Genomic DNA, 10,935 nt, shown 5'->3' with positions numbered 1-10,935 from the left:
GGCGCGCAAGCACGGCGTGGAGGCGGCGCGCCTCGCCGCGGACCTCGCCGACTCGCCCTACCAGAAGGCGCTCGCCCTCACCACGGACCTCGTCCTCAACAGAATCAAGTAGCCCTGCATACCTATAGAAAGGCATCCAAAGTTACAGCGACCATCGGAAGTCAACTTTACTGAACTCCCCGATTCTCTAAATACTCTTCGGGTTATATAATTGATATCCACTTATATGCGCTCCTAAGAGTATTTCGAATATCGCACCACCTTTATCCGAAGTAAAGGTATTGAGAATTTTGGATACCTTTTTTGTTGTAGTTGAATATGTTTGTATGAGTGTGTGTGACATTACGATATATCTGACATAATTTACGACAAGTTAAAGGTGCCCAAGAATTATAATCTAAACACATATGTAGTCTAGTGTATTGATATATTTAAAAATTAAAATATTTATATGTAAAGATATAGTATATGGAATTGAAATTTTTTCTTTGTTCGCTTTTCGTATCTTTTTGTGTGACCTGATTTATGTTAAGTTATCGTTTGAAAGTATTTGAAAGTGTCGGTTTAGTATAAGCGTGTGACTCCTTGTTACCAAATACTGCTGCGTGCTCGTACGTACCGAAGTACTTACGTACCAATGTACCAACGTACCGATGTAACAATGTACTAATGTACCAATGTACCAACGTACCAATGTACCAACGTACCAACGTACTATTGTAACGACGAACCAATTACCAACGTTCAGACGTACCAATGTACAGACGTACCAAAATACAGACGTTCCATGTACCGACGTACCAACGTACCTGCACACATCAAACGAGCTGCCTTAATACTTCGAATGTATATAGACGATAAATTGATGTCCATTCTATCTCTCTATATTATTTTGTGCAATCTTTCCGCTTAGGTTTAGTTCTAGTGAAGTACCTGTACCGAAAATTAACAAACAGTTGTGAACATTACGAATAAATTCCATTAAAAGTCCTGTCCCCTTTCAAAAATATTGTGCTCTGTAAATACTGGAAGTGATCGGACAAGTTACCCGATGTATCTTCATGAACCAATTACCTCAACTTCTATAGTATACAATTAACACTATTATGTGTACTGTGTATTGTTCTTTTGATAGTATTAAATTCTTAGTTGTTATTTTGATACGAATGTGCACAATGAATATTCTAGATGAAATTGTCGAAGCCCTTAGTAACTAATGGATTAAAGATTGTAGCGTTTAGTTTAAAATTGTAAATAATGCAATTTATATGTCCAGAGAGGCTGGACTTTGTTGTAATGTTGGACATTCTATTGACATTGAAATGTTTGAAATACAACTTGTGAGTTGTGGTTGAAAAGTTGTCATAAAATATGCACAAACCGACATAATGACCAACACACGAGAGACGGTGTTAAGTATTTTATGTATTAATGAAATTACATTATGTTTCAATTTTAGTTTCGAATATTTTACGAGAAAATGTTTTTTAAAAAAATGTAGAGGCTCTAGTTGATAGTTTGTTTTAACCCATCGTATAATGTTTTTTTTTAGATACATATTCTTACGGTGTCGGTTTATTGTTTTGTGTTGTGTGTTTGTTTTTTTTTTTTTTTCATTTTCTTGTTTTCGTTTTTTTTTTAATTCTCATGAATCTTCCCGTAAGGCTCTGGCCATTGTGTCGGATTCTGCAATATAGCGTTGTGTTGAATGTTTCATGTACATTAAATGTTAAAAACAATGGGAGTCAATGAATTTTATTTATATACATATTTAGTCATGTATGTAGATTATACTGTTTGTAAATATGATTATTTTGTAAAATGATAAATCATGAATTATTTTATAAATATTAGTTACAAATGATTGTTTTATTTCATTTATTGCGTTTTATTTCAACCGTTCACGTAAACATCTCTAGAAATCATTATCATCAGAGAAAATAGAGACTTTAATTTTTTTGTTATAGTTAAATCAAGTACAAAATCTAAAAATACTACAAAGTGCAGTTCTAGTTATCGTTAAAGCAGCACACTAAAATTGTTAAATGGTTACTGTAAGATTCTCTTCGAGAAAAGATTCTGGAAGCGATAGAGTTCACAAGTCAATAGCTGTGAACTAAATATGGCGCTTGAAATAACAAATCTGGTTTGTTCCGCATTTGTTTTCCAAATTCCTATAAATCTTAATCAATCACAACCTGAAACTTTATTTTATGAGAAATTTTGTATTATTATCTCACGTTAACACCTCGTGTGTTTATAAAATGTGCAGATCCTTCCATCTCTTACGTTTTTCTTTACAAAGTCAATTTTATTTGAAATTGCTATTTACATCAGTGAGAAGCTTCTTATTTTAACCAGCAAAATTTCACTTTTAAAAATGGCTATTAAAAAATTTCAGGGGTTTATTTATTCACCAAACCACTATCAAGATAGACGTAAGCCTCGCAAAGTGTTTACTTAATTACACTCAAAATTACGCGAAGCATGAAAAAGTAGGTAAATATCCGTACCTTATTAATATAATCTACTTCTTAACAAAAGTAATTTATGATATGTAGGAAACGAATGGTCGTGCTTGCGGCAATCGATCGCCCGCGCCCGGCACCGGCAGGACCAAACAAATGCCAACACAAAAATGACATGGACAATTTTAGAAGCTCCTCAAAACTAGGCCACTCCAAATAACTAATGACAATCAAAATTAAACCTTAAACTTATAAGTTAGAGACTATTTTTGTAACGATTTTGATCGAATAAATCTTTCGTATAGTCATATTTGATCACTACAAAATTATTAGTAGTTAGTAAAACACGTATTATTACCTGTACTTGTACAGTATGCAATATTCTGTCGTGACTTTGATCAATAGCAGTAAAAGGGTCTCGTAATAACTCTGCACTGGTGACTGTCGCGCATGCAAAAAAAAATATTGCGTATTGTACAAGTTTAACTAAGCAAATTTGCGCATTTCCATACAGGGCAGTCGCGACATCCCCGAATGTAAGCTTTTTACCAAATATATAGGAAATCTCAGTAAATTAGCGTTAGATTCTATATTTTTACACTTTTAGGTTTATGTAAAAAAAGTTACAGTCATTTCAATAAGTACAGGTAATTTTAATAAGGCGTTGTAATAACTGAATCAATTGTTTATCATTAACCACGACAAAATTATAAATATGATTGTTTAAAACAATTGTATTTCACATCTTTTACTCCATTATTTTCTAACTAGCCGTTGTCCGCGACTCCGTACTGGCAACTTTAAGATAAAACAGTAGTCTATAATATGCTCTTCTATGTCAGCTACTCTTCAGCGAAAGTCCGGTCGGAATCCGTCCAGCCATTTCGGAGATAACCCGGAACAAACTTGGCTGGCGGACAGACAGACAAAAAAAAATGAAATGTGATTTTCGTTATCAGCAACACAAATACATCATCTTCCTGAAATCTGGAATTTTTCTCTTAATATTACTAACAGACACTCCAATTTTAATATAACTATGTATAGATAAATGTTGATTAAAGCCATTGTAAGCATACTTCAATTAACGCTGAAAGTGCTCGTTTTATTTACATTATCTGTCCATAGGGTGACCTAAATAAGGGTGTTTTGTTCAAGTACCCCAGTTTACATAAAGTGTGAGCAGCGTGTTGGTTCATCAAGCGCTAAATGTAATGAAGTGTTCAGTTAAAATCTAGCTTTCATGCGAACTGGTCTTTAAACAAATGGTGTCTCTGTTTTAGTTGGTTAATGAAAGTTAGATGTGTAATTTTATCTATTATTGATTTGAGGTTAACACAAAAATGTAAATACAATATGTGGCACACAGTCAAGGTATGTTAACTTTTTTTAATAAGACATTAAATTATGTAAAGTTCCGTAAGCAATCGTTCTTTGAATAGATATTCATACAATAGAATTTCATACAATGTTAATCGATGCATGAGTACTAAGTGTTTGTTCTGGTATCGTTTGGGTATCAATATCAAAACTGATGGTAAGTCTCCAATGTTTAACACTCTCTCTCTCTCTCTCTCATTGTCATTGAATAGAGAAATAGATGAAATTCAAGATAGTATACATTAATATAATATAATACAGGGTAGTTTTCAAATTTCTAAAAATAAAACTTAAAAAATCTTTTTTAGGAAAATTGTATCGTGACGTCTCATTGGTTGTAATGAAAACGTGCCCTGTAGCGTGCATACCTTCACGATTTACACGAGGTCGTTTCAGAATCAGAAGTTGGCAGTTATTTGCGAAAGTTCAATCAAAACCATTGCGAGTGCTTTCTAAACAGTACATTGTTCAATTGATTTCTACGATTTTAGTCGATTTTAGTTGATAAATCGATAATTATGTTCATAGCATTTGTGATAATAGTGAAACATGTTTTAACACTTTGTAAAATGTATTCCTGATTATAATTTTTCTTACGAATTTGTTTAGGTTATGAAAAATCGATGTATAAATGTTTGCATTGAAGACACACCAATTAAGAAGGTAAGTATTTTGATTAATATTTTTTTAAGGAAATGAAAAGAAGATTTTTAATATAAGTAAAATATGTTAACATGTAACTTAAGCAATAATCATGCTAATATCCTTTATTGATATGTAAGAGTTTGACAGCGATAAGCATTTATGCATTCATAATATTATGTATTTTATATTTAGCAATAGATCAGGTTGTTTCGCTTTCTACGGTCTGAAGTTAGGATTACTTAGATATCTGTTCCGACTACATTTTCTATGTCTCGAAAAGTTCATATTTAAATATGCATAATAATCAATTGCCGTTTTCTGTATATTTAGTCAACTAATAGTTAAACTTACTTTTAATGATTTCCTAAAGTGTTTTTTAAAGTCAATATTTATAATAAATTGGGTTTAAATCAGTAATTTAGATAACAAAATGTATGCCTAAATATGTAAAAGAGGATCGACTTAATTTGCAAGTTACGTTATCCTCCACTTTCTAGTGAGATTAGATCACGAGTGATGAGTCAGGTCGCGAGACGAGGCCCGCAAAGTGCGTGCTATCGACGTTTCTAGAATATGTCCGACTGATCGTGAATGCAGCCCGTTTTTAAATTAACCTGGCCAATTTTATCGAACAAAGTTAATTCCAGAAATAGGGATTACGACACTTCGTGAATATGACCCTTTAATGGCAATTGCATTGACATCAGAGACGTTAGCCCATCACATTTTATTGGTTGGATAATAATGAAAGACAAGAGTGGAAATGTTTCTCGGTATGCGTTTTCAGAAGGCTAAGCGTGCCGACGTCAGGGTCGGTGCGGCGGCGGGCGGCGGCGAAGTCGCGGGCCGAGGGGGAGCAAATCGCACAACAACGTCGTCAGAAACGTCGGGCAGAGAAAATTGAACAACAGAGGAAGGTTAAGAATTATTTTTAACTTTAGAACATTTTGAAGTTTTCTTGTTTAGTACCTACATTTTATTATTTTTACTAGATGTTGCTCGCAACTTCGGTTGTTTGAAATATATTCTAACATTATAAAGAAGAAAGATTTGTATTTTTGTATGATGGTATTGAAATAACTCAAAAAGTACTGGGCAAATTTCATAAATTCTTTCACCAAGTAAGTATATTTTTGTAGCCACAGGAAGAGGACGTTATGTAACTTGTTTTGTTAAGGCTCGCGAAGAGCTGGCGTCGTACGAGCCATGGGGCCGGCCGGGCGGTGGCGCGCCCAATCCACAAGGTTTCCGTTTCACTGACATACGAGCGCGCGGCATCTATCCTGAAGACGAACTGAAGGTAACTTTTATGTGGAGTATTAAAATATATATTATTAGTTATAACATATTGAACCAAAAATTAAAAATAGTATCAAAATTTACCTAATTTTAAAGTTCGTTTCATAGAAATAAGTTGAACAGTATGTAAGCAACGGATTTAGGTATACCAGTATATCATGACTCTCAGTATGCCACCCACAGTCATTTTTTAAATTCAAGCAACTTCAACACTAAGTGAGATATTGCAATAAATCTGTATAAGGCGAAGGGTCAGTAGCTCTGTGTTTTATAGTAACTAATGACGTAATAAGAGTGATTAAAAAGTGTGTTAACATCCAATGGGTACGCTGACGACATTCTCGCTTGTATGTCGCATAACCGAAAGTATTCTGTTACACGATACCTTGCAATTATACTGATATTTCCTATCGATAAGAACTTAAAGGTCAAACAATAAAATGTCACTTTTATAAATAAAAGCCGAAAAGGGTAAATATATACAGTAAAGTGTAAGATTGTTGTTGATTTTAATAATATTTTCCTAAAGATTTCAGATTAACTTGTTTAAAAAACGAATATTAACATTATCATCGTTTAGCAATTGTTTCCGAGGAATAAAATTATCAAGACTTTTGATAAACACGATGATATTTCAGGGAATAACGGGCTATGAGGAGTGGCGTCGGTGGTCATCCCCTAAACGTCGTGCTGGGAAACCGCGCGCCCCTCTCCGCCTGCGCGAGGACCCGCAGCTGTTCTTTGCAGAGCAGCTGCGCCGCGCTGTCGACAACGATATTCGATACAAACAGACCGCAGACCAGAAGAAGAGATATAAAGAAATTTTAGGTTAGGAGTATCCATCTTACTAATCTTATCTTACTAATATTATAAATGCGAAAGTTTAGATGGATGGATAGATGGATGGATGGATGGATGTTTGTTAGTGTTTGTAGTCTAATCGGCTGAATGGATCTCCATGAAATTTGGCACAGGTTTAGAGCATAGTCGGTAAGAACACATAGGCTACTTTTTATCCCGGGAATAGTTACGGTTCCCGTGGGATTCATTAATTTAGTTTTTTAATGTTTACTCGATCATTCTGCAACGGTTCAACATATCTTATTGAAATTTGCACAGATATAAAACAAAGTCTGGAGTACAGATGGGATAAGCTCATCCCCGAGAAATGTCCGGTTCCCGAGGGATACGTAGCTTTTTGTAATTTATATAGTTCGTATGTTTTCTAATACCACGAGGACGAAGTTGCGGGCAACTGCTCGTATTTAATAAGTACTTGAAAACAGGAGAAAATGTTATTAATTTAACATGTGTCAATTATGTAATTTACTGGTAATTAACACATAAACAATATAGAAACTAGAAAGTACTTAAACCGAAGAGTAATTTGTACTATTTCTAACTTGTACGTGTATGTCTATGCTTAACTGACGTGTGACATCTATCTATTCTGCTTATGTGTTGATGATAAATGGTTTTGTAATACAATAATGCGTACAATCGCCCGCGGCGTGTGAGCTATGTCGACACATCTTTAAGTCTATTCATTGTATTTATGTTTTTAGATAACATGGTTGACGAGAGAAATAAAGTTATTAGAGACGAGATCAGACATAACCTGGAATATGAACGTAAAATGGTGAGTAACATCTAGGAACGGTTAAAATAATAATATAAGTTTATTTATTACATCTGTTTCCAGCATACTATGGCAGGGCCATGGGGCAAACCAGGACCAGGAGGTCTTATTTGGAGGAACCCTCGAAATATCGGTTTGAATTTTTCGAAATCTATGGTATGCACATTTTGTTTTTTTACTTTTTCTTGTAAAGGTTCGATTTAAATTAATTTTTAACAAACTCGTTTCAGGGATGGACGAACAACGAAATGTTTGACAAATTAAAATGTGAACACAATGGTTACAAGAGATCTTCGCTTACTTTGCCATTTGTAAAGAGAGATGATGATTTAAAAGACCGTTGGTCAGACGGACACAATAAATCAAGAAGAGAAAAATTACCAGACATTTCAAACCAATCAAGTCCGAATACCAACATTGATATGAAGAAAGCCCGCGATAGTGCGTTAAAAGAATCAAATGGTTCTAATAACGGTAATAAAAGTCATCGGAAAGGTGTAGTTAAACGATTGGTTAATGGAAGGCGAGATACGAAGTCTATTGTCGATCATATTGACAATACTGCAAATGGTGCAATAGAGAAAAAGCCAACACCAGAAGGAACAATACAGCGACTGACGGGAGGTATAGAACTTGTACCACTACTGGCGCGAGGCAGGCGAGTCGGCGCGCGCACACTGCCATCCAGCGATGTGACACGACCCCCGGAGCAGACGTGTCAGTGAGTATTGAATCGATTTGTAATCTCTAAATGCTAACAAAGTCACAAAAGACCATTATCCTTTGTCATTTAATTGAATACAACATGACATCTCTGATGTTGCCTCAAGCGTTCTTCTTGTGTAATATTGCGCTTTTATGGTATCTGCGTAACACTTAAAAAGAATAATCGTTTTTAATCATCGTATGGTCGTATTTGACCTTTTCTCTTTACGTGTTTTTTAAGATAAACTTTGAACTTTTATAATGTAATGTTAAATATTGACTAATGAATATTCACTTGTTTCATTTTCTGAAGGGCCTAAGAACGTCTGCCTTTAGGTACACAATATGAAAAATTAGGGAGTGGAGATATGACATTAAGTGCCCTTATTCCGTGAAGTCGTTAATTACATTGTCTATATTAAAAGTCTCTACCTCCTAACTAGCATTTATAAATGGCAATTATAAAACGAAAAACTAAAAGAATTTAACTATCTGTGTATTTTTTAGATAATAAATAACAACTTTTTTTCCTCCAACTGTTAAGTTTAACAATCTGTATTGGATTTTGTTAATCTGTAAATGTTAATTTATAACGCAACTTTAAACTTTTCAAATGCTTTGTCCCTCCGGCGATTTGTACAAAAAATATAATCTTGTGTAAACTGGCAATCGCTTACTTAGTAACTCATTAATCAAATGTTTTGTAACATATTACCCTGAGTTTCCACCGCCTAAAGGCTTACAAAAACACACTAGTAAAACACATAAGACCTATGTATGATATTTAAATCATGGAATTAATTCTCTTGTCGCAGTTGAGTGCTAACAATGATTCATTATTCGTTCTATTCGGACAATACTATTTGTACGCACAGCACAGTCTACGTGATGTTTGTGTGTTATGAGTAAGAACAAACCCTGGCAACAAGAATGTCAAACGAGAATGAATCTGTCTACATTACGACATTCTCAGCTTTCTATAGATTATGTGAACATATGAATTTTAGCCCTTTGATAATTTCGGTAGAGTATAAATCTTTTTAATGGTCAATGCGAAAGTTTTATTGATTGAGTTGCCTGTTAAATATGCGATTAATTTTCAAAGAAGTTTACCGGCTGTTAATGTTAGCGTGGAGGTTATTTCGGTACACTTTGCATGGATAGTATGAGTTAGTTTAAAAATTTGAAACTAATGAATATATTTGTTTGAAACATAAATTGCGTGCAACGAATCAGATATGAGCATAAGAGGTTTTTTTTTTAATTTTTTTTTGTTAAGTCATATCTCTATGATAAACAGTTTCTTAAAAATTTAAAGTTAAATACAGTAATACAAAAAAATCTACTTGTAAGGATATGGTAATTGATGCTAAAACTTACCTAATTTTCACATCGAGTATTTATTTAATAATATTCAATATCTGCAGTCGCCCACGCGGTGACATTTCGCATACATATGTGACATACAAGGCGCTTTCTTTTTTAATTTTGGTTCGAACAATGAGTGGAAATCGTTGTCACATATCTTGTAGCTAGATACATACTTACCACATAGAAAATATACTCACTACAAGCACACACGATTTTTTTTTAAATAAATGTTAATCCAAAAAAGTGTATAAAAATCTATATACAATATTCTTTTTAGATGGCGCGAAATGCTGGACGACGATTACTTAAGACAACTAAAACTGCAAATGCGAGTTAAATCTGAAATGAAGGAAGTAAGTGTGCTATGTAGCGAAATGTTATCAACACTCAGAATCCTTAAGTCCCTAGTGTAGTTAATGTATAATAGACTAGTTGTTGCTCCCGTCTTCGTTTGCGCGAAAATAAAAATTGTAATATACATAGTTTATGTTACTCAGTGATAGCGTAGCAATTTATCGGTGACAGAATTTTTGAAATCGGTCCAATAGTTTTTGAGTTTTTTCAATACATAGAAAAATACAAATTACTACTTTTTAGTATCAGTATAGATACAAGCTTAATTTTACCTTTATTGACCAACTAGGACTGTAAGTGCGGTGATAATTATACCAAATATTAACTTACCTCTCGTTATGGTACCAGGAGAGCAGACGAGACTCTGCAGAGCGGGTGGGTCGTCACCACGCGACGTGGTCGTCTTGGTGGGGCCGGCCGGGGCACGGCGCGCCGCAGCGTGGCCGCTACGCCAGGAACAACCTCGCGCAGCTTCTCTACATGCCGCCACTCAACAAAGAATATGCATAAATTTTTTATTACACTTAAAGCTTGGAGTTAACATTTAGGTGTGTGTCACTTCTGTTAACTGAATTCTAACTATAAATGTTGCTATATCTGATAATTGTTAAATTAAGCACAAAATGTTATTTCATGAGTATTTCTCTTGAAAACTGCACTTATATTTCATCATATTTATTTTAATACACAGGTACTATCTACCAAAGTTTTGATAGATATATGTCAGTACCTATGTACTAACTTTCGCATTTATTTTATTAGTAAGATAACTTGGCAAGACGTACATTGTAACAATTGTTCCGGTATATAAAAGGGTATATAAAGACACATTAGTTGATTAAAATGTTAACTGACATCGTACACAGATAATACTAAGTTAAAGTAGCTAAATAAGTTCGAGACGGGAATAAAAGCTTTTTCATTAGCGAGTGTCAGATTCAAAGGTTGCCCTTGAACAGACGTCCTTGCGTTTTCACTATAGTTTTCACTATTTCACTATAGAAGTTTACTATGTTAAACATCATATGATAAGTGGCAAATATTTGATAAAGATATCGAGTCTCTCTCTCTCTC

General features: G+C 34.2%; 2 protein-coding genes across 2 annotated transcripts in view; both read left to right on the top strand.

The window, feature by feature from the left end:
* The window catches only part of LOC106103460 (decaprenyl-diphosphate synthase subunit 1), a 37,009-nt gene extending 35,265 nt beyond the window's left edge, over nucleotides 1-1,744 (top strand). Inside the window, exon 8 of the mRNA XM_013283240.1 lies at nucleotides 2-1,744. Within this exon, the coding sequence (XP_013138694.1) occupies nucleotides 2-112 (111 nt within the window). The 3' untranslated portion in view covers nucleotides 113-1,744. The remainder of the gene's footprint in view (nucleotide 1) is intronic.
* Nucleotides 1,745-3,758: 2,014 nt separating this feature from the next.
* LOC106103587 lies at nucleotides 3,759-10,403 on the top strand. Its single transcript, XM_013283369.1, has 10 exons — nucleotides 3,759-3,842; nucleotides 4,458-4,511; nucleotides 5,281-5,410; nucleotides 5,671-5,793; nucleotides 6,431-6,620; nucleotides 7,358-7,431; nucleotides 7,495-7,587; nucleotides 7,662-8,152; nucleotides 9,785-9,860; nucleotides 10,210-10,403. Exons 2-10 carry the CDS (start codon nucleotides 4,480-4,482, stop codon nucleotides 10,369-10,371), a joined length of 1,371 nt encoding a protein of 456 aa, XP_013138823.1. The 5' UTR covers nucleotides 3,759-3,842; nucleotides 4,458-4,479; the 3' UTR covers nucleotides 10,372-10,403.
* Nucleotides 10,404-10,935: the final 532 nt, after the last annotated feature.

Source organism: Papilio polytes, unplaced genomic scaffold (genome assembly GCF_000836215.1).
Source record: "Papilio polytes unplaced genomic scaffold, Ppol_1.0 DF823731.1, whole genome shotgun sequence".
Classification (NCBI taxonomy): domain Eukaryota; kingdom Metazoa; phylum Arthropoda; class Insecta; order Lepidoptera; family Papilionidae; genus Papilio; species Papilio polytes.
Note: the sequence above shows the minus strand (reverse complement) of the source record. Positions and strands in the feature narration are given on the sequence as shown.

What these genes read in the sequence shown, in the direction of transcription:
- LOC106103587 (XM_013283369.1), top strand. Translation starts at nt 4,480, where the DNA reads ATGTTTGCATTGAAGACACACCAATTAAGAAG. An exon ending in AAATTGAACAACAGAGGAAG is followed by an intron (nt 5,411 to 5,670) that starts GTTAAGAATTAT and finishes TGTTTTGTTAAG; the next exon opens with GCTCGCGAAGAGCTGGCGTC. An exon ending in CCCCCGGAGCAGACGTGTCA is followed by an intron (nt 8,153 to 9,784) that starts GTGAGTATTGAA and finishes TATTCTTTTTAG; the next exon opens with ATGGCGCGAAATGCTGGACG.